The sequence below is a fragment of the Bos indicus genome, chromosome 17, assembly GCF_029378745.1.
Source record: "Bos indicus isolate NIAB-ARS_2022 breed Sahiwal x Tharparkar chromosome 17, NIAB-ARS_B.indTharparkar_mat_pri_1.0, whole genome shotgun sequence".
NCBI classification, from domain to species: Eukaryota; Metazoa; Chordata; class Mammalia; order Artiodactyla; family Bovidae; genus Bos; species Bos indicus.
In genome coordinates this window covers 68,044,997-68,067,483 of record NC_091776.1, presented here as the reverse complement: position 1 = coordinate 68,067,483, position 22,487 = coordinate 68,044,997, and the positions used below count along the sequence as shown (strand labels likewise).

Below are 22,487 nucleotides of genomic sequence, written 5' to 3'. Positions count from 1 at the left end.
AGTCTCAGTAAATATCTCAGCTTGCATTTGAAATTGGAACCTGGCTCTGCTTAATTATGAGAAATGTGACTTTATGTTTTCTTTACACAGTTTAATTGAATACCTTCTCCTTTATGGTTTTTACTTGTTGTATTATATTTACAAATGTAAACAATTCCTCAGTTTGATGAGACAAGCAGAGCTTACCAGGTCAATGTAAGAACAGTGGGAACACATTTGTTTCTGGCTGCGGGAACTGCAGAAAGTGGCTTACTTTCTCTGAGCCTTGTTCTGTCTGTCAAATGGGAATACTTTCAGAGCCCAGTTCACTTGGATTATGGGGCTTACATGAGATGACCGTTTTAGATAAAGAGCTTGGCATAGAGCCTAGTCACTTACTGAATGGCTTATTATTTACCAAGCATTTTGCAAAGTGATTTTAGGTGAGTTTTTGTGTAATTCATCCTTGATTTCTCTGTAAGAACAGTGCTGAGTTTGGAACTCAGGCAGCCTTTACTCAACTAAGTTTAACTGTAAACATTTTCTGCATATTGGCTATTATTATCATTAATAAACTAATGTTATTTTATTAAAGGATCCGGCACTCGATGTTGAGACAGAAATAGAAATTTTGAAGAAACTAAATCATGTAAGTACTACTATAAAAACATGACACATACTTAAATTCTTTTATCTCAAAAAATGGGGAGAGTGCAAAGCACTTCAGTGTAATAAAACTAGTATTAACCTGGGTTCCTTAATTGTGTGTGTTTACGTGTGTGTATGCATACATGCATGGTTTTAGCTGTTACGCTGGGAAGAGCTTTACCCTAAAATTTTGAAAGGACAATACAAAGATTTTATCATTAATTATGTTATTTTTCCACTGAGTTAGTTCTGGACCAAAAGACATAGTCAATCTGCTAAATTTCTTTTGGTACATTAATTATACCTGAATTTCATACCTCTTAAATACCTTTGGGAGGTGCTGATTTCCATTCACCTTGGTTGGAATAAATCAAATATATCCAAGAATATACCCAATAAGTATGACAACATCTTGGGTGTTTGAATGGTGTCTCTGGCCCCACTGAGTATCAGAGGTCCTGTCTTTTTTTGTGCGATCATGACCTTGTCTCAGTGGAAAGAGTCTAAAGATGTGAGAAGAGAAAGAAAGACGAGTGGGACGCCTCACATCTTCCTTTTTCTTCTTTCTGTGTTTCTTCATTAATTCATGGGCCCCCATGTAGTCGTGAGCTACATGAGTTAAACTTGAAATAAGACCTCCAGTCTTCCAGGGTGAGTGGAGGATTGGTTTCAGGATGATTCAAGTGCATTGCATTTATTATGTACTTTATATTTCTATTATTATTACATTGTGATATATAATGAAATCATGATACAGTTCACCATAATACAGAACCAGTGGGTGGTCATTTGATTGATGGGGAGCAGCCAAAAGTACCGGAGAAGGCAATGGCACCCCGCTCTAGTACTCTTGCCTGGAAAATCCCATGGACGGAGGAGCCTGGTGGGCTGCAGTATATGGGGTCGTGAAGAATCAGACATGACCGAGGGACTTCACTTTCACTTTTCACTTTCATGCATTGGAGAAGGAAATGGCAACCTACTCCAGTGTTCTTGCCTGGAGAATCCCAGGGACAGAGGAACCTGGTGGGTCGCTGTCTCTGGGGTCGCACAGAGTCAGACACGACTGAAGCGATTTAGCAGCAGCCATAAGTACAAGTGAAACTGCTCCTTTGCCCACTACTCAGCTCCTGCTGTGTGGCCCCAGTTCCCATGGGTTGGGGACCCCTGGATTGTCTGATTCTGGTTCTTAACTTCTGAACTACAAAAGATTTCTTCTCCCTTCTCTGAACTGGTCAGATCCTCCTAACAACAAATAGAAACTGAGAACATCACGTGGACACAACAATTCAGTAGGTTCCTTTAGAATTTGTGGTGGTTCTGAAGACCCATGAGAATGTGAGTGGCCGAGCTTCCTGCTTGGCTTTCTTCTAATGCCTTGCAACTTCTACCACTTCCCTGCCTTTGCCTCCTTTTTTCCATGGGATCTGGAATCTCGTTAAAGAGAGGAGCCCTCTAATTTACCAGGGTGGGGTTGCTTCAAACATCCCCCAAAGATAAACACTTAGAATCCTCAGAGAATTTTCTCTGATGTCAGAAGATCCCCAAGCATAACATTTATATAAATCCGATATCTGCTGCAGAGGAGAGGAATTTAAAACTCTAAAAAAGATCCTTGGAGATTTTTGTTGGCAATTTACAAGGGCACTTGGGAGCCCTTGGGAAGTAGAGATGGGCACATGAGCGCATTTGGATGTTTGGGGACAGTGAGTAGAGCCTAGTATAAAGTCCAGTAGACCCTGGCCTTTAGAGTCAGGCACTGATTTATCAATTGTCAAATGTTTATGGTGCCAGCCTGTTTTCTAGGCCCCAGGCAGTCAGCACAGATAGACCTGGCCATCTCTCCTCTTACATGGCTTTAGTCTAGTGGGGAGACAGACCTGAGTTCCCATCCCTTGTTCTGAGCAGGTCATTTCACTTTGCAGAGCTTCTGCTCCCTTGTCTGTTCCTGGAGACCGTAGGATACTTACCTCAAAGGTCAATGAGACTTGAATATGTGCTTCTAAAGTTTTCAGGGCTTCCCAGGTGGCTCAGTGGTAAAGAATCTGTCTGCAGTGCAGGACACACTGGAGAGAGCCAGGTTCTATCCCTGGGTCAGGAAGATCCCCTGGAGAAGGGAAATGGTAACCCACTCCAGTATTCTTGGCTGGAGAATCCCATGGACAGAGGAGTCTGGTGAGCTATAGTCCATAGAGTTTCAAAGAGTCGGACATGACTGAGTGACTGAGCACGCACACAAAGCTCTCAGCACAGGAAACACACTGGGGGCATGACAGTGATCTGCAATTCCCTACCCTTTGCCCTGTAGGACCTAAGTGGAGGGTCTGGGTTGGTGGCCTCTGGTTTCTGAGACACTTCAGCTGTGACAGCTGCAGCCTGTGGCTCTAGAGCTGGTGGGGACTGGAGACAGTGCATGCTGGCTCTGGCCACCCCCCATTCCCAGACCAAGCAGTTCCCAGTCCTTCCTCTCCTGTTCCTTTTCCATGTGTGTGTCTTTTCTTCTGCCTTTCTTTTCATTTTATTATGGACTTCCCTGGCGGTCCAGTGGTTAAGACGCTGCGCTTCCACTGCAGGGGACAAGGGTTCGATCTCTGGTCAGGGGACTAAGAGCACGTGTGCCTCGCGGCCAAAAGAAAAAGATGTCACAGGTGTATATTCTATATTCTAGAGTCAGATGGTGCTAAAAGGTTTATAAACAGCAGCTTTACTTCTTTACTAATCGCCTTCCTGCATTTAAAATTTTTTTCAGCTTTTTTTAAAGAAGAATTTACCTCCGTTATTTCTACGTGATTTATTAATGCATAAACCGCTGTTTCTTGGCTTATCAACAATAATAGCTTGTTGTCTTTCTGTTATAAGAGAATTTTCAGTTCAGTTCAGTTCAGTCACTCAGTTGTGTCCGACCATGAATCCCAGCATGCCGGGCCTCCCTGTGCATCACCAACTCCCGGAGTTTACCCAAACTCACGTCCATCGAGTCGGTGATGCCATCCAGCAATCTCATCCTCTGTCGTCCCCTTCTCCTCCTGTCCCCAATCCCTCCCAGCATCAGAGTCTTTTCCAATGAGTCAACGCTTCACGTGAGGTGGAGTTTCAGCTTTAGCATCATTCCTTCCAAAGAACACCCAGGACTGATCTCCTTTAGAATGGACTGGTTGGATCTCCTTGCAGTCCAAGGGACTAAGAGTCTTCTCCAACACCATAGTTCAAAAGCATCCATCCTTCGGCGCTCAGCTTTCTTCACAGTCCAACTCTCACATCCACACATGACTACTGGAAAAACCATAGCCTTGACTAGACAGACCTTTGTTGGCAAAGTAATGTCTCTGCCTTTGAATATGCTATCTAGGCTGGTCATAACCTTCTTTCCAAGGAGTAAGCGTCTTTTAATTTCATGGCTGCAATCACCATCTGCAGTGATTTTGGAGCCCCCTAAAAATAAAGTCTGACACTGTTTCCACTGTTTCCCCATCTATTTCCCATGAAGTGATGGGAGGAGATGCTATGATCTTAGTTTTCTGAATGTTGAGCTTTAAGCCAACCTTTTCACTCTCCTCTTTCACCTTCATCAAGAGGCTCCTTAGTTCCTCTTCACTTTAGCTCTCATTTTTCTTTTTATTTATTTTTATTTTCGGCCATGTGGCATGTAAGATCTTAGTTCCCCAACCAAGGATCAAACCCTCACCCCTGAAGCACGAACTTTTAACCACTGGACCTCCAGGAAAGTCCCTCAGGTCTCTTTTCTGTTCCTCTTAATGTAATACTACAGTGAATATTTGGTGTTTCCATTATCGTGACAGTAACAGGTGGTCCTGCAGAGCCAAGTATACAGTGATCACGGGTAAGGAGAGGTGGAAATGGTTTACTGTCAGCCTGACCCCATGGCTGTAGAATCCGTGACCAAAACGTGGCCAGCAGGACCCACCCTCAGTGGGTGGTTGTGTCTGTTATTGATGCTGATGGTATTAAACTTGACAGCATATGAGTGTCCCCCGTGTGCCAGCTGCTCTGTTGAATGTTGGTCCTAGGAAGATAAAAATAAGACTGACTCGTTGACTTAGCCCATGCAGTACCTGGTGAAAGACTTCTGTTGGGTATCAATTTCCTTGTGGGGCCACACAGATGAGTACTACTGCAGAAAGTGTGGATCCAAACTGTGGAAGTGGGGGGACTTCCCTGGTGGTCCCATGGTTAAGAATCTGCCATCCAGAGGACACAGGTTTGATTCCTGATTGGGGAACTAAGACCCACATGCTACAGAGTGTGGTGTGCCAAAAAAAAAAAAAAAATCCAAGGGGACTTTGAGCTGGGGCTTGATACCTGAGGCCACATGTGGCCAGAAGGCTGGATCACCAGGCTGGAGGGTAGTGTGAGCAAAGATGTGACATGGGGAGAGAGCCTGGGGTGGATGGGGAGTTCTGTGGCCTGGAGAGGAGGATATTTGGGATGGGCAGAAGGAGATGAGGCTGGGGGGTAGTGGGGGCAGGAGGAGGCTGGGTCTGGAAGGTCTTGGTAACCCCTGCTGAGAAGTTGGATTGCAGCCTCTCGGCTGCAAGGTGCTGAAGGATTTCTATTTTCTTCCTTCCTTCCCTCCTCTCACTCTTCTCCCTTTCTGCATTAAAATAATTTAAAATTATATAATATCCGACACATGTAAAGTAAAGTGTAAGTGGTAAAGCGAACTGGTAGGATGAACACATTTGAACTTGCTGTGAGTTTAAGAACGAAGAAACCTGATCATACTGTCGAATATACCTCATACTCAAAAAAGCGTTTCGAGATTTGCCCTTTCCACTTGGCGTTGTGTTTCCAAGATCCACCGTGCTGGGGGAGGTGGTGGGGCGTCCATTCTCCACCAACAGTTCATGGTGGGGAGGTATCACTTGGAGGATTTTAATCAGCAATGGAAGGGATGAAATGTGCTTTGCAGGAAAATCACTCTGGTGGGTGTTGCTCTTTTTAATCGAAAGTTGAAAAATCTAAAGTGAATAGATATGCCAATAAAAACCGAGATTTTGATGAGAAAATAAATACAGTCTAAAAATCTTCCCACTCTCTTCCTTTTGATTGACATAGCCAGAATCCTTTTCCCTGGTGGGAAGGAGTGTATGTCATTGATCCTTACCACTTCTTGTATCTACCCTGACCACTAGCTTTACCATCCATCCTTTGTACTAGAGAAAACAATAGGGGTGTTATATGCATTAGATGTACTGTACGGTTCTCCCTTGTTCTTTAGCAAATGCACCCAGCATTGATCAGAGGTCACAGACTGTCAGCCACGGTGTGTGTCTCTCTCTCCTCCACCGCACGTATGTGCTTTTGAGTTCTTCTGAAACTAGAATTGCCCTCTTCCTTGGAAAATGGAGGGTCTTGTCTCATGGGTTGCCCTGCGGTGCCAGTTGCCTTAGTTGAATGGCCCTGCTGTCTGGCAGCATGGCTGGGCCCCCAACCTGGGCTTCCTTTACTCGCGCTCCTTGTCAGGCTCCCTGGTTTCTTAGGTGTCCTTGAGTCCCTGTGCTCTGGGACGGAGGAGGAAGGCTGGGAAGAGATTGGCCTTCCAGCCTTGGCGCCAGCGTTAAGTGTGAAGCATGGACCGCGCCCTTGTTAGTTTGGTGGGGCAGAGAGTTTATTGTGTGTGCTCACAAAGGAGCAAGCTAGAGTTCTGTCTCCTCCCCTGCGGGCTTCCCAGGTGGTGCTAGGGGTAAAGGACCAACCTGCCAATGCAGGAGACTTTAGAGATGCAGATTCGACCCCTGGATCAGGAAGATCCCCTGGAGGAGGCCATGGCAATGAACATGAATGAAAAGAATCCCATGAACAGAGGAGCCCGGGAGGCTACAGTCCATGGGGCTGCATAGAGTCAGACTCCACTGAAGCGGCTGAGCACACACGCACGCTCCTCCCCTGCATGAACTGCAGAGAGTCCTGAGGCAAGGACCAGATGCCTGGTCTTGGCCTCCTTGACACCTTGGGTGGGTGTCCCGAGTTCTGCTCTTGTACTTCTCCTCTTGGGGAGCTTCTTAACTATTTTTTCTCTTTTCCCCCTTTTAGCCTTGTATCATCAAGATTAAAGACTTTTTTGATGCTGAAGATTATTATATTGTTTTGGAATTGTAAGTAGCAAACTTTTTTGTTTCCATTTAAATGCTTATAAACCAACCAAAGGGTCTAATGCTGGCCTGCATTTCTCATCCTGGGGACTCTCAGCGTGTGTATGTGGGGGGTGGCCCGTAAAACAAGCACATGAGGTTAGTATGAATTCTAAAAATCACTCTAGTGTTTCCAAAGGCAGGTGGATCTGAGGCCTGGGTTTGAAGCCCACTTTGCTGGTGACTAGCTGTCTCCCCTGGAGAAGGCAGTGGCAACCCACTCCAGTACTCTTGCCCAGAAAATCCCATGGATGGAGGAGCCTGGTGGGCTGCAGTCCATGGGGTCGAGAAGAGTCGGACATGACTGAGCGACTTCACTTTCACTTTTCACTTTCATGCATTGGAGAAGGAAATGGCAACGCACTCCAGTGTTCTTGCCTGGAGAATCCCAGGGACAGAGGAGCCTGTTGGGCTGCCGTCTATGGGGTTGCACAGAATCGGACACGACTGATGTGACTTAGCAGCAGCAGCAGCAGCAGCAGCTGTCTACCCATGGGTTAGTTGATTTCACCTGAGTTTCACATTCCTAGTGTTAAGTAATAACGATAGCTCCCTGTGCAGTCATAAGGATCAAATGCTCTGAGGGCTGGAAGGCCTCCAGCGGAGCATGTGGCACGCATGGTGCTCAAACACAGGTGCGTGTTATACTCTGAAAGAACCTGGGTGGCCCTCGTTGCTCAGGATCACTGCACCAGGGTGACACCTGAATATCTTTCAGGCGCTGGTGTACTTGCAGCTGTACTTGGTGTGATTAAAATCATTTACCGTCTCATTCCTGAAAGAGGCCTGCCTTGGTGTCCATTCTGCCTAAGTGCGCAGTGTTTCTGGGACTGGCCGTCATGGCAGACAGGCTGGGCCTTACTCCTGAGTGGCCAACAGTGGCCGTGCTGGCTGATCATAAAGATTATAGAGTAAACAGCAGGCCAGTCATTGCGCTAGGAGAGACTGGACGGCCCTTGAAGTGCTTAAGGGAATATCTGTTGCTATGAAATAGGAGATTTATTATTTGACTGGATCTCATTAAAACAGTTCGGGACTTCCCCAGTAGCCCAGTGGCTAAGACTCCGTGCTCCCAAGGCAGGGTGCCTGGGTTCAATTCCTGGTCAGGGAACTAGATTCCACATGTTGCAATGAAGATTGAAGATCCCGTGTGCCGCAATTAGGACCTGGCTCAGTCAGATAAATTTAAAGAAATAGTTTAATAATAGTAGTAATAATACAATGGCAGTAACTGATACTAATGAAACACTTAATATGAGCCAAAACCTGCTGTAAGCATTTCACTGGGATTGACTCATGTAACCTGCATAACTGTCATCCAGGTTATGTACAAGTTAGTGGTGAGTTGTAGTAGTGAAGTTGCTCAGTCATGTCCGACTCTTTGTGACTCCATGAACTAGGGCCTATCAGGCTCCTCCGTCCCTGAGTTTTTCCAGGCAAGAACACTGGAGTGGGTTGCCATTTCCTTCTCCAGGGGATCTTCCCAACCCAGGGACCGAACCTGAGTCTCCCGCGTTGTAGGCAGACGCTTTTACTATCTGAGACACCAGGGAAGTCACATAAGTGAAGTGGTAAGTTAGTTATTGTCTTTAGCTCCACTTGGCAGAAATGGGAACTGGATTGCAGAGGGATGAATAATCTGGCCAAGCATCTCCACTGTGCCGGGTGCTTTACCCACAGCAGTTAATCTCTTAATTTTTACAGCAGCCATCAAGGTAGGTGGGGTTTTATCCCCATTTGTTGAAGGGGTTTAGAAACAAGCTCAGAGAGGTTGCATAAGTCACCCCAAGTCCCTCAGCTGGGACGTGGTGGAGCTGAAATTCAGACCCAGTTGTCAGGTCATAGGCTCCTGCTTTCTCCCCTACACCAGTCTCAGAACCGCCTGGGTGCACAGTAAAAATGCAGACCCCTGGAGTCTGCTTCCGATCTACTGCATCAGGTTTTCTGAAAGCTCCCCAAGCATGTCCAATGCCCGCCACTCTCTTCCTCTATCTTTCCTTGCTCCTCAGTTTCCGACGGACGCGTGTTTATTGTGGATGTGGCTAATTACCTCATTGCCTTGACACATGGGAGCCGAGAGTGCATAAACCACTTTACTTGTCTTGATGAGTTTGTTCTGTTTGTGTTGTTATCTTCCCTCCAAGTGAGTTTCCCTCTAGGAATGAACCCCCTGCTTTGCCTGTGTGTTTCAGAATGGAAGGAGGAGAGCTGTTCGACAGGGTGGTGGGGCATAAGCGCCTGAAAGAAGCCACATGCAAGCTCTATTTTTACCAGATGCTCCTGGCCGTGCAGGTAAGAGAAGCCCTCGGTGCTTTTGACAGCTTTCTTTTAGGTGAGTTACTCTCCAAGTTGGCAGAAAATGAGGCACCAGGGATAAAAACCCAGAGAGCAGAGTCTGTGTGTGGGTTGTTCTGTTCTTGGCGAAAACACCCCACCCCTTTGACTCAGATGAGAAAGTTCTTGCTGTGAAGTTTAAGAGAAAAAAAAAAGAAATAAGGAAGTTAAAGAAATAAACACACGGTCCCACATGGCTTCTCTTTAGCTAGGAGGTTTTAATGGGGGGCAGGGATCTCTGTTGTGCCTGATCCTTGCAGAAATCCCCCTTACCTCTGGGGCAGGGGTGAGGAGGCAACTGGGCAGGTATGAGGATAAATCACTCCCCCGTGGCACAGTGCTAGGGGTTTCCTTCATCTGTAGCATCCTGTTTTTTTTTTTTCTTCTCCCATTTATTTATTTTTAATGGGGGGATAATTGCTTTACAATGTTGTGTTGGTTTATCATACATCAACATGAATCAGCCATAGGTATACACACGTCCCCTCCCTCTTGAATCTCCCTCCCTCCCCCTGTAGGTTGTCCCAGAGCACCAGGCTGACCCCCCTGTGCTATACAGCAACTTTCCATTAGCTATCTGTATCCAACCAGTCCATCCTAAAGGAAAGCAGTCCTGAATATTCATTGAAAGGACTGATGCTGAAGCTGAAACTCCAATACTTTGGCCACCTGATGCAAAGAACTGACTCATTGGAGAAGACCCTGATGCTGGGAAAGATTGAAGGCGGGAGGGGAAGGGGACAAAAGAGGATGAGATGGTTGGATCCATCACCGACTCAAAGGACTTGAGTTTGACTAATCTCCAGGAATTGGTGATGGGCAGGGAGGCCTGGTGTGCTTCAGTCCATGGGGTCACACAGAGTCGGACATGACTGAGCGACTGAACTGAGCTGAGCTTACACATGATAATGTGTATATTTCAGTGCTGCAGCAGGCACATGAGTGTTTTGGAGGTATTTTGCTGTAGGCCAGAGGGATATCCAGAGAAACCTAAAGCCCACAAACACCTAACCAGTGATTTTTATGTTTTTAATTTTTTAAAATTTAGTTTTTAATTGAAGGATAATTGCTTTATAGAATTGTGCTGGTTTCTGCCAAACATCACTTCTCGGCCTGTTGGTTAAGATCACGTGTAACGTGTAGTATCTGCTCTTATCAATCTAACCAGTGTTTTACTCTCTTCATGGTTTGTGGTGGTGCTTTAGTTGCTAAGTTGTGTCCAACTTCTGTGGCCCTGTGGACTGTAGCCCATCAGGGTCCTCTGACCATGGAATTTCCCAGGCAAGAATACTGAAGTGCAGTGCCATTTCCTTCTCCAGGGGATCTTCTTGACCCAGGGATTGAACCCGGGTCTCCTGCATTGCAGGCAGGTTCTTTATCAACTGAGTCACCAGGGAAGGCCCTTAATGGTTTGCTCCCAACTTTATACCAAGAATATTAACGTGAATTGAGTTCAGATCAGTGGACGTGGGAAATTCTTTTTTTCCTAAAGAAATATGACTTGGTATATAAAAATGAGTACACAGAGAAACATCCTTCTATTTATGATGTTTAGAAACCATTCTATTTCAGTCATCAAGTTTTCAAAGACTGATCTTGCATCAAGGAATATGTTAACTCTAGGTGTTCAGATAATTTACATATGTGTACTTTGTAGAGTCCCTTTAAAAATATTCTCAGAAGTGGAATCAACAAATACACTATTTTGGTAGAATTTTTATAGATTAAATAGTCCCCAAATGTTTTATGTCACCTGTTGCATTTTTATTATTGAAGCTGACACCTTCTGTTTCTGCTAACATGAAGGAATAGTTATTGTCTTGAAGAGTGAAATAAAAGGTCTGCTGTCATAAGTTGCCTTTTTCATTTTTCTACTTTTTAAAGATTTTCTTGCAAGCAAATTTGTAAATAGTAGTCCACTTATCCAGTGGTTTTCTGATTTGGGAGAGAATATGGTCGTAACATGAGTTATAATTTCATCCAGCTATAAGATGTGTGTGTGTCTGTCTCACGCGCCTGCTCCATGAATCTAAAGGTCACTCCTCTCTGTAGTACCTTCATGAAAATGGCATTATACATCGGGATTTAAAGCCAGAGAATGTTCTCCTGTCATCTCCAAAGGAGGACTGCCTTATAAAGGTAAGAAATTTATGCTCTGTATGTGGCCACTCCAGTAGATTGCTGTTCAGAAACTGTTTTCGAATTCATCAAGTAAAAAGTGGGAGCATAAAAAGGGAGGGAATTTGACCTTTCCATTCTTAGCTGTTCTTTTAGCAACCAGGTGGTATTGCTCCAGTGAAGATGCGAATGAGCACTTATTCAGCTCCATGTGTACAAGCCACTTTCATCTTCAGAGAGAGGAAGGAAGAGTCTAGATGGGAGAAACACATCCCCTGTCTTCCTCTGTCTAAGATAGTACTTCCCAAGCCTGGCTTCATTTGAGAATCCTCTGTTGATTTAGAGAAAAGAAAAAAAAAAAAAAAAACGAGAGCAAGCCTGCACCTTAGAATTGCTGAAGGTGGCACCTAGGTGAAGTATTTTTCCCCAGCTCCTCAGCCAACATTGAAAAACTGGGGTCTATGAAGAATCAGGAATTATTAGACTTCTAGAGTGTCAGTTAAGGGTTATAAGCCTTTTGTAAGGTTACAGAGAATACAGATCTAAGTTGGGAGAAAACCTGAGCCTTAAAGTTCCTTGGCTCAGGAATTTTTATTTAAGCAAAATTTAATAACTTTCAGGATTTAAAATTACCTTACAGGGCTTTCCTGGGGGTCCAGTGGCTAAGACTCTGTTCTCCCAACGCAGGGGGCCTGGGGTTTGATCCCTGGTTGGGGAACTAGATGCTACAACTAAAACTCAGAAGAGCGAAATAAATAAAAATATTTTTTTAAAATTACCTTACGAAGAAAACAATGTGTAGAGTCCAGATTAACAGTGGCATGAATCATAGGCTAGGAACTACTGTAACCTTCATGTCTTTTTTGAATTGGCAGACTATGTTACTTTTTATTTCATGACATTAAAAGAGATGCCCTTTTGTCCTTACTTTAGATTACTGATTTTGGGCAGTCCAAGATTTTGGGGGAGACCTCTCTGATGAGAACCTTATGTGGTACCCCCACCTACCTGGCTCCGGAGGTTCTTAATTCCTTTGGAACCGCTGGATATAACCGTGCTGTGGACTGCTGGAGTTTAGGAGTTATTCTTTTCATTTGGTAAGAAAAAGTTTTTATCGCTTCAGACTGTGGTTGGTGGTATTAAGGTGAAATAAAAAATGTGTCCAGTTAGAGAGTTTGTGTTTAATTTAGGTCACTTTTTTTTTTTGACCATTGATTTAAAACAATACCTGATTTTTCATTATGCTGAAAAAAAATCGATATATCTGAATGCCACTGAGAATGCCACTTGATTTCTTTTCCTTTCTCTCTCTACCAATATGAAGCCTTAGTGGGTATCCACCTTTCTCTGAGCATAAGACTCAAGTGTCATTGAAGGATCAGATCACCAGTGGAAAATGCAACTTCATTCCCGAAGTCTGGGCAGAGGTCTCAGAGAAGGGTATGGATACGAAAGAGTTCAGAATTTGTGGTTTGCTAAAATGTGTGTGTGCTGCGATGGGAGTTTATTTTCAAATTCTGTGATGTTTTCTCCTGTCAATCCTGTTCTTATTTTCTGTTAGTTTTTGCACCATTTTAGAAGCAAAGGAAGTTACTGGGAACTTGGGCTCCAGAGTCAGGCTGATGTAGGCTTGTGTCCTGGGGCTGCTACTTCTTAGCTTTGTGACCTTAGGCAAGTTACTTAACCTCTCTGGGTCTCCTTTTTGTTTATTTGTAAAAGAGGGCACTGCTACTGCTGCTAAGTCGCTTCAGTCGTGTCCGACTCTGTAACCCCATAGACGGCAGCCCACCAGGCTCCCCCGTCCCTGGGATTCTCCAGGCAAGAGTACTGGAGTGGGGTGCTATTGCCTTCTCCAAAAGAGGCCACAATAAACCTCTATTTTAAGGAGGTTTTGTGAGGGTTAAATGTAATATACTCACTGTGCCTGGTATCTATTTAAGTGTGCAAAATAATGGGTAACTTTTTAGTTACAAGGTCTCCTTTGAAGTAGTAAGCACAGCAAAAGCTAAATGTAACTTGTTATTCTGTGTTTTAGAATTTAAAAGGGTAACTTTGTAATTCTCAAAAGGAAAAGTAAAAACTAAAACTAAATGTCAAACAACGTAACACAGATGATTGTGCTAAGTGTCAGAACATCTGATAAATAATACTGTTGCAATATACAGTCAGCCTCCACTTGTTGCTGGCCAGTCCAGCTTTGTTTCTGCCAAGCCTGCGATTCCTAGGAGAGAGCTCTCCCTGGCTGAGGAACTCTCTCCATCACTCCGTGGGTCTCAGAGAGAGTTGGCTGAACATCCTGAGTGTTTTAGAACTGGGGGAAGTTCAGCTTTAATTAGTTTGAACTTGAGTCCAATAAGGGGAGCAGGAACAGAGAGTCAAGTTGTGATATCTGAGCAGGGAGCCATGGGGACCATCATGGCATTCCTGGTGTTCTAAAGTCTTTGGACAAATACTGAGAGTGGGGAGGCCTAGGGGGCCCTGCCTGCTCTGTCTGCTGACTCACTGTGACCTCAGCCCCTCTCTCTTCTTTCTGGATGTTGGCCTGTGATTCTGGCACACTCTCATTTTGTTGATTTAATGTTTTTATCCTTCTCACTGTGATTTGCCAAATTATCTTACTGCTTTAGCTCTGGATCTCGTCAAGAAGTTGTTGATAGTGGATCCAAAGGCGCGTTTTACGACAGAAGAGGCTTTAAGACACCCGTGGCTTCAGGTGTGTATGGGGTGGTGGCTGCCCGCCTGAAATACCCAGGCAGCCCTGAACTGTGTCCCCGAGATGGGGAAGAGGATGAAAACATACGTTCGCTTGGTTGGGTCTAATGCCATTTTTCAAGACTGAGCTTTAGGTGGGTGGAGGTGCATGTTTATGTCTGTGGGTGTGAGTGTGGTGTCTTGCACTTGTGTGCAGCCTTTACAGCTTGACCTCGATGAACAAGCTCTCCTTATGGCCTGTCCTGGTTCCTCTTGGCTTCTCCAAGTCTGCAGTTCAGTTGTGTTCCTTTGAGAGGTGGTTGTAGCTCCAATCCCTCCATCCCTTCTCTTCTCTCAAACCCCTTACCTCAGACAGATGGGATGAGCTGCGTTCTCGCCATCTTCAACCTTAGATCAGGGAAACGCGGGTGGGAGGAGGGGAGCAGCCTCCCGCTGGGAGAACCTGGCTATTTCTTAAGCTCAAGTGATCAGGTATGAGGGGGTCCTACTTCCTGTTCATGGTGAGCAAGCATGCTTTTAGCAGATTGTCACCTGCGCCTTTCAAGTCTGCATTACCTCTGTGTCCCTGCTAGGGGTTGTGGCTCCCATTAGATTATGTGTTGACTTCATTCAAGATACTAGAGTTGGAAATCCTTTGTGCCTCTGCTGGGCTAGTCTTTGGTTTTAGAATTCACTGCAGCCTTGGGCAGGCTCTCTGATGGATGCCAGGTCTGTGAAGTGGAGTTCCTTTCAGCACAGCCAGCCATACTCCTTTCTGTTAACTTGCAGTTGGTCTCTGTTACTTGTGGGGTTGGATGGGGGACTTAACCAGGTTGCTTGAGCTGGAGGCTCAGATACTCTGGAAATTTCTAGTCCAGGAACTCCTGGGGCCATCCAGTCTCAGCACTGTGCTTTTGGGGCTCTGGGAAGACTGTCCTTATTCTTTCTGTCATCCAACCCTCAGCTCAGGCCAGCTCAGGTTGAGAACAAGAAATCCCTACAATAAAAAAAAAAAAAAGTAGATGTATATGTTTGGGATGTTGCCCTGGAAACAGCAGTCCCCCTGACCCCCCACCCCACCTCCCCCCCAGAAAAAAAAAAAAAAAAAAAAACTGTCAGATGATTTAGCACTTAATAGACCACACAGATTTGAAACTGCAGGACCCTGGAGAAAAGGAATTTGGAAACAAAGGGTGCCTTTGCATGTGGGGACTTAATTTTGATGAAAAAGAAAAACATTCCTCTTGGCTCTTTTCATATGCCTTAATAGGGAAACTCCTGGGGGCCAGATATGGAGGTGGAGGAGCTGTTAGTCTTGAAAAAAACTGAGCTTGCCAGTTAGGCCTGGGAACAGGATTTACATCCACTCGAAATGTACAAACAAGTGTAGCCCATTTTTCTTTCACTTTTTGTCTCAAAAGAAAATTGTTAACAGCCAAGGAAAAGGTGAAGTTCAGCCCTGCCACAGGGGTCTCACTTGAATACTCTTTTGTCCATGTTTTATTTTTCCAGCAAAAGTTGGAGTGAACATTCAATGATGACAAGGATGCCGACTGCTCACATAAATCACCTGTTAGTGACAGTTTAGGTTTTATTTTGGGAAATTCAACATTTTTGAAGAAACTAAATGGTTTTGTGGATCTGGCACTGGACTATTTGTCCAAAGAATATGAATCTTGTCATTCTTTCTTGTCATTAACAGTGTCCAGTTTAGGGATGCATGTAACTTTTTGAATTGTATGTGTGTGCACAGTCACTCCATTGTGTCGGACTGTTTGTGGCCCCATGGACTACAGCCTGCCAGACTCCTCTGTCCATGGAATTTCCCAGGCAAGAATACTGGAGCCGGTTGCGATTTCCTATTCCAAGGAAACTTCCGGACCCAGGGATCGAACCCAAGTCTCTTACGTCTCCCACACTGGCAGGCGGATTCTTGCATTGTGCAGATATATGCCCAGGAGTGGGAATGCTGGAGCATATAGCAACTATTTTTTAGTTTTCTGAGGAACCTGCATACTATTTTCCATAGTGGCTGCTCCAGTTTATATTCCCGCCAACAATGTGGGAGGGTTCCCTTTTCTGCACACCCTCTCCAGCATTTATTATTTATAGACTTTTTAATGATGGCCATTCTAACCTGTGAGGTGGTACTGCATTGTAGTTTTGATTTGCATTTCTCTAATAATTAGCCATATGGAGCATCTTTTGATGTGCCGGTTGGCCATCTGTATGTCTTCTTTGGAGAAAATATCTATTTATGTGTTTTGCTCATTTTTTGACTGAGTTTTTGTTGTTGTTGTTGTTGAGTTGTATGAGCTGTTCGTATGTTTTGGAAATTAAGCCCTTGTCGCATCATTTGCAAATATTTTCTCCCAATTCATAGGTTGTCCTTCAGTTCTGTTCATGGTTTCCTTTGATGTACGGAAGCTTGTAAGTTTGATAAGGTCACATTCATTTATTTTTGCTTTAATTTCTATTGCTTTGGAAGACTGATCTAAGGAAACATCAGTACGATTTATGTCAGAGAATGTTTTGCCTCTATTCTCCTCTAGGAGTTGTATGGTGTCATGTCTTATATTTAAGCTAAGAACCTCATTTTAACTTAATTATCTGTGCAAAGGCCCTGTCTCCAAGTAGTCACAATACTGGGGGTTGGGCTTCAATATGTAAGTGGGGAAAGGGGGAGGGGATACAATTCAGCCATAACAGTCACAATTCAGTTGCCATAATGACGAACGAATAACATTTTCAGCATTGAGCCCCTCTGATACAGAGGCCCCTGTGCTTACTATGGTGCCTGGCACCCAAGGGTCCTCGTAACTGTTCACTGGGTGGAAGAGGGAGGTGGGTGAGGTGGGTGAGTTGGGTGGGCAGGAAGGCACAGAGGGCATGCCTGGTGGAGGCGAGCAGGTGTAGGAGGAAATAAGGGCTGGACCTTTGAGGGTGGCCTTGCCTGAGAAGTGAGATCCTAGAGGAGAGTGTGGATGAACTTGGTGCTTGGACAATGGGGAGGTACACTGAGTAGCTCAATAAACAGAGTGATAGAAGCAGGTGATTCTAGCCGCTAAATGTAGAGGATGAGATGGTTGGATGGCATCACCGACTCAATGGACATGAGTTTGAGTGAACTCCAGGAGTTGGTGATGGACAGGGAGGCCTGGCCTGCTGCAGTCCGTGGGGTCGCAAAAGTTGGACATGACTGAGCAACTGAACTGAACTGACATGTAGAACAGGTAAACTGACCGCTGTGCACTAAGTTTTCTGCAGTCGAATTGCTGAATGTTGAAGGCCTTCCCTCCTTGGTTCTTCATCGCCCCCATACCCCATGGTGCACTGTGTATGCCAATACACAGTGGGAGGAGTGGGGGTGGGCTGGGATGGGAAGGTACACGGGGATTTGGAAACGAGCTGCTCTGGGACTCTATTCTAAACGTGCTACTTGCAATGGCTGAGCTCAGCTTTCGGCTAGCCCCAAAGTCCACATTCCTAATCATGTGGCATCTTACCTTTCTGAAGGGGGAAGCGACACCAGGCCACCTCTCCTGGCTGGCAAATCCTTAAGCCCTGCAGAAGTGAACATCTTGGGAGGTGGGCAGGGGTGTCTACGTGCCTTGCCCCACCCCTTCATTTCCATCTCTAGCAGCAGGAAGCACCTGTTCACTTTTTCTTCTCATTAACTCTGGGGTACTGTGTGCTTGCCATCCTTCTTACAACTCGTACAGTGCTTGCTTGCTGAATTTTCTAGGGTGCAGGGTTGCTTTGTTAGGGTGGCCCTGGTAACATGCTTCATTGTTGGCAGTGGGAGGGGGCACTTATTGGAAAGATGTGTGGAGCAGCATGGAGCCAACCCCGGTATCTGGCTTCCTGATTGCCATTTCTCAGGATCTGGGACGCTTGTTCTGAAAGTATTTGACCACTGGGGTCTGTGGTTCTCTCTGACCCACCTGGAGCGCTTAGGGTGTATGGATTTGGTTGAGCCCATGTTGACTGGGTGTTGACTGCTGATTAGACTGTTCTGTTTTCTCCCCTGCACCCCCATCTTAGCCCACTTCTCTGTTTCTGGGAGCATCCTGGCCCTGCCTTTTAGGAGCTTTCTTTCCCACATTCACAGCCTATTTAGGTTTTCCATTTCTTCACAGGATGAGGACATGAAGAGAAAATTTAACAACTTGCTTTCTGAAGAAGATAAGTTGATGGCTGTGACCCAGGTCCCTGCCCAGGTATTCTGGATGATGGTCATTAAATGTAGGCTAAGTTTAAGGAGCCCATGAGTGGAGGAGGAAGAGCTTGAATAGTCTTTTCAGCTCCAATTGCTTAACATTTTTTTGTAAGGAGTAATGTCGTAGATACTTTGTTTCAGCTTGATCTGCTCTGATACATTTAGAAGATTTAATAATGAAGAATATGTTTTATGAATTAGAGAAGCACAGGTGAGGGTCATTATTCAAAAGTCTCCTGTAAGGCAAGATTGTGTGCGTGCTCAGTTGCTAAGTCTCGTCTGACTCTTTGTGACCCTATGAACTGTAGCCCACCAGACTCCTCTGCCCATGGGATATTTTCAGCAAGAATACTGGAGTGGGTTGCCATTTCCTCCTCCAGTTGATTGTCCTGACCCAGGGATCCAACCAGCGTTTCCTGTATTGCTGGTGGATTCTTTACCACTGAGCCACATTGGAAGACTGTATTAGAGGCTCAGATTTAAATTTGTTGAAAATTTAAAAATTTGGGGGAGTGATTGATAACTTATTGACTATAGTCTTATTCCTCTGAAGTTCTTTGTATATATGTTAATATCTGTTCATTTCTGTCCAGCCTTCTTTCGGTAACATTCATTTTCCCGTCGGTCCCTGACAATTCTGTAAATGGGAAAACACATGAAAAGGTCAGGAGAAGACAACCAAGAGGAGGCTGGTTATGCTGCTTGTTTCCTTGTTTTCTTTTTTTCACTGCACCACATGGCATATAGGATCTTAGTTCTCCAACCAGGGATTGAACCTGTGCCCTCTGCAGTGGAAGCACGGATGCTTAACCACTGGACCAGCAGGGGAAGTCCCTGCAGCTTACTTTCAATACGCATCGTTGAGTGGTTGGAGGCCCCAAGGGAGAGAGATGTCAGTCCAATAAACGTGTGTGAGTTGGGGAGGGGTGTGGTAGGGGTTCAGAGCCAATGAGGACAATCAGTATTCTTGGTCCTAGAAGGTTCACATGAAGTTCTCCAAGATTACTGGAAGCATATTGGGAAACTGATAATTGTGACAAAGCCAGAGGTTTTCTTTGAACATCTCTCCCCTTTCCTTTACTTGCAGCCTTCCACAAGTCGAAAGCGGCTTCCTGAAGGGGAAGCAGAGAGTGCCGACCCCACGAAGCGCCTGGCTGTGTGCGCGGCTGTCTCGTGAACACTGGTGGACCACGAAAGAAGCGTACCTTCTTGAACCCCTCTGCTGCCATTTTCTTTAAATATGTTTTGTATAGTTTGTATTTCATTATGGGACGGCTGCTTTTCCACAACCATTGACACACAATTCAAAATGTGATGGAACCTGGGCTTTGTGCTTCTGCGTGTTGATCAGCTCTTAGCTACATGCCTTTAGTGTGTATCTGATACGTGTACTTCTGGTGCTTCTACTTTGGCTGTAACTAGACATGTTTCTGAGGATACGTCCCTGGGTGAGCTGCGTACAAATTCTAAAGACCCCTTAGAAAGGTGCAGGGGGAGGGGCACAGCAAGTCAGGGTGGGGTTTGTTGAAAGTGGCTGGTTGCCAGTCTTTACCAGACAGTTGGTACTTTGGTGCACATACCATGGCCCACTTTTGTGTTTTTTATTTTAATTTTTTAAATTCAATTTTTATTTTTTTGGCTGCACAGCTTTCAGGATCTTAGTTCCCCAAACAGGGATCAAACCTGTGCCCCCTGCAGTTGAATCATGACGTCCTAACCTCTGGACCACCAGGGAATTCCCCCATGGTTAGAGTCCCATTCTTACCCTCATGGTCCCTAAAACCACAGACCCAGAGAAGTTGTGAAAATCAAAAACTTCCTGATTATAGGAAAAAGACCAGAAACATTGACTGTTTGAAATGTAAATAAGGCATGTGGACTTGTCATGTTGACCCAATGATGACCAAGAAGACCCTATGTAAAGTGCCTGCCTTGGTTGGTCTTGTCTAGTGATTCAGTGTGCTAGGTCCTCTGATTACCATCATGTTATAAGTGGGGAACCCAGACTGAAGAAGTGAGGTGACTTACTCAATGTCACACAGCTAGGAAGTGGCAGAGCTGGGACCCAGTCCAGGGCTTCCTGACTCAAATTCATGTTCCCTATCTCCTCTGTCCCTTATTTGATGAGACTCAGGGATGTAGACTCACAGACAAAACTCATGTGAGACTGATGTCTAAATCTTGAATACTGGTATGTTCAATCATGATGGGTGGATACAACCCCATAATCTGTGGAAGTTGGGACATCTTGGGGACAAGGAACAGAGGCCCATTCAAATTACTTCACGGAAAAGATTTGTTTTGCCCTTACAGAGGGCTGGGCCTGGGAGGCCATCAGGAGCCCGGGCAGTTCTAATGGCTGGCTCCTCTTGTCTCCTTCCGATGCACTGAATTTGCTTCTCTGGTCACTTTGGCTGATTGATGCTAGGCCACATTGTAGCCTGCTGACCATGCCATAAGTTGAGTGCCTTGGTTTGGATGCTACTGCTGAGCCAGCCAGGGGAGGGTCAGGGGCACACAGCTGTTGCCCCAGGCAGTGAGGGTGGTGGTTGGCAATGGAAATTAAAAGGGTGTGTAGGCATTCTGAGGCTTGGCTGGCCTGTTGCTGAGGGCTAGATGGGGATTTAGGTGGTTTGCATATTTAAAGGAATGAGGCAGAGATTGCCAAGTTAGATGGGTTTCAGCTCATTTGAATACTTAATGTGAAGGCTGTGGTTTCTTAGGGCATCTTTCCCTCTGGGGTAGTCAACCAGCCCTTCTCTATTTTCAGTGCACTCTCTGATTACACCTACCATGGGTAATGGCCTCCAAAGATGTTCTTATCCTAATCCCCAGAATTTATGAATATGTTCCTTTTTCATGGCAAAAGAGATTTTGCAGGTGTGATTAAGTGAAGGATCTTGAGATGGGAAGGTTATCCTGTTTTATCAAAGTGGGCCTGTGTCATCACAGTGTTCCTTTTAAGAGGGACACAGGGGGAGTCAAGGGTCAGAAGAGAGGGAGTGGTATTCTTTGAAAACAGAGGAAGAGGCCACAAGCCATGGGCTACAGGCAGTCGCTAGCAGCTGACCAAAAGCAAAGAAGTGGATTCTCTCCTCACAGCCCCCCTGAAGGAACCACTGCTTTTACTTTACACCTTGACTTTAGTCACATGAAACTGATTTTAGACTTCTGACCTCCAGACTTAACAGAATAAATGTGTATTGTTTTAAGCCACCCAGATTGTGGTAATTTGTTACAGCAGCCAGAGGAAACATATACTCATTAATGAGACATCAACTGCTGATCTGGGGATACCAAGCATCCACTTCCACTTCTTAACCTCATACTCCACTTTTCTTTAGGGGGGAATTCTTTTCCCCTATCCCATGAGTTCATAGCGGGAAGGCGAGATGGTACCTAAGAAGCCAAAGGGGTCCCTAGAGGCCTCTCCCCTGGTAGAGCTCCTCCCACTGACTACCCAGCTGGAGATGGGCACAGGACTAAAACATTAGGAAATGGAGCTAGGATGGCAACATTAGTAGGAGCAATTAGAAGGGGTGGGGGGGGGTCCCTTTTTCCACCTGCCCCACCCACCCGTGTCCTGGCAGGGCTGACCCCACTCCCTTCCTAGAGGGGCTCCATATGATCCATTCTGGCCAGTCTTGCTGTGATAGGCTCAGGCAGATGCATGTGACCCAAAGGGGCCCTAAAGAAAGAAAACCCAAGCCTTTGGCTGGAACTACTGGGAAACAGTTCCTGCTGTGAATATGTAAAGTCACATTCATAAATCATAAGTTAGGACGAGAACACCTTTGGAGGCCATTATTCACCCTACCATGGTAGAGGTGTGAGCTGGGAGGTGCCTGGGACACTGGGGAGAACTGCATGAGAATGAAGTCATCACAGACAGAAGCAGAGCTGAGATGTGGAATGACTGAGCTTATTGTTTGAGTACGTGGATCCAACTATCCCTTCAGTGAGGTACCAACAAGGACTTTGATTTGTTCCCTTAGTTGATTTACTTCAGGTTGAGTTTTTTTAAATTAAAAAACAAATTAATTTTTTTCATTGTTTGGTCACTTGTGTCTGGAAGAGGCCAGACTAATAAATTCAACCATTTGCAAACTCTAAGAGACCCTTGGACACTCTTCTTTTTAAGTAGAGAAAACTAAACAACTGCTGTTGTTTTTGTGCCAACTTCAGGGTTTTGGGAGAGGTTTGGGGCAAAGGATGGAAAGTGAAGATGTGGGAACTAAGAGTCCCTCCAGCCTCAAGGTTGAGAGAACCCCCTCCCAGCTAATTATACCACAGGGTTTGGGAGCAGAGCCCCCTTCATTAAACTTTTAGGAGTCTTGGAAGGACAG

At 45.3% G+C, this 22,487-nt stretch overlaps 1 protein-coding gene across 4 annotated transcripts in view; it reads left to right on the top strand.

The window, feature by feature from the left end:
- CHEK2 (checkpoint kinase 2) overlaps positions 1-22,254 on the top strand; it is a 38,409-nt gene extending 16,155 nt beyond the window's left edge. For all 4 annotated transcript variants that reach the window (XM_070769774.1, XM_070769773.1, XM_070769772.1 and 1 more), the window contains 9 exons: positions 575-628; positions 6,682-6,743; positions 8,972-9,071; positions 11,166-11,252; positions 12,165-12,328; positions 12,556-12,671; positions 13,859-13,944; positions 18,062-18,142; positions 19,229-22,254. In XM_070769774.1, coding sequence (XP_070625875.1) covers positions 575-628; positions 6,682-6,743; positions 8,972-9,071; positions 11,166-11,252; positions 12,165-12,328; positions 12,556-12,671; positions 13,859-13,944; positions 18,062-18,142; positions 19,229-19,318 — 840 coding nt within the window. In that variant the 3' untranslated portion in view covers positions 19,319-22,254. The remainder of the gene's footprint in view (positions 1-574; positions 629-6,681; positions 6,744-8,971; positions 9,072-11,165; positions 11,253-12,164; positions 12,329-12,555; positions 12,672-13,858; positions 13,945-18,061; positions 18,143-19,228) is intronic.
- The last annotated feature ends 233 nt before the right edge of the window (positions 22,255-22,487 follow it).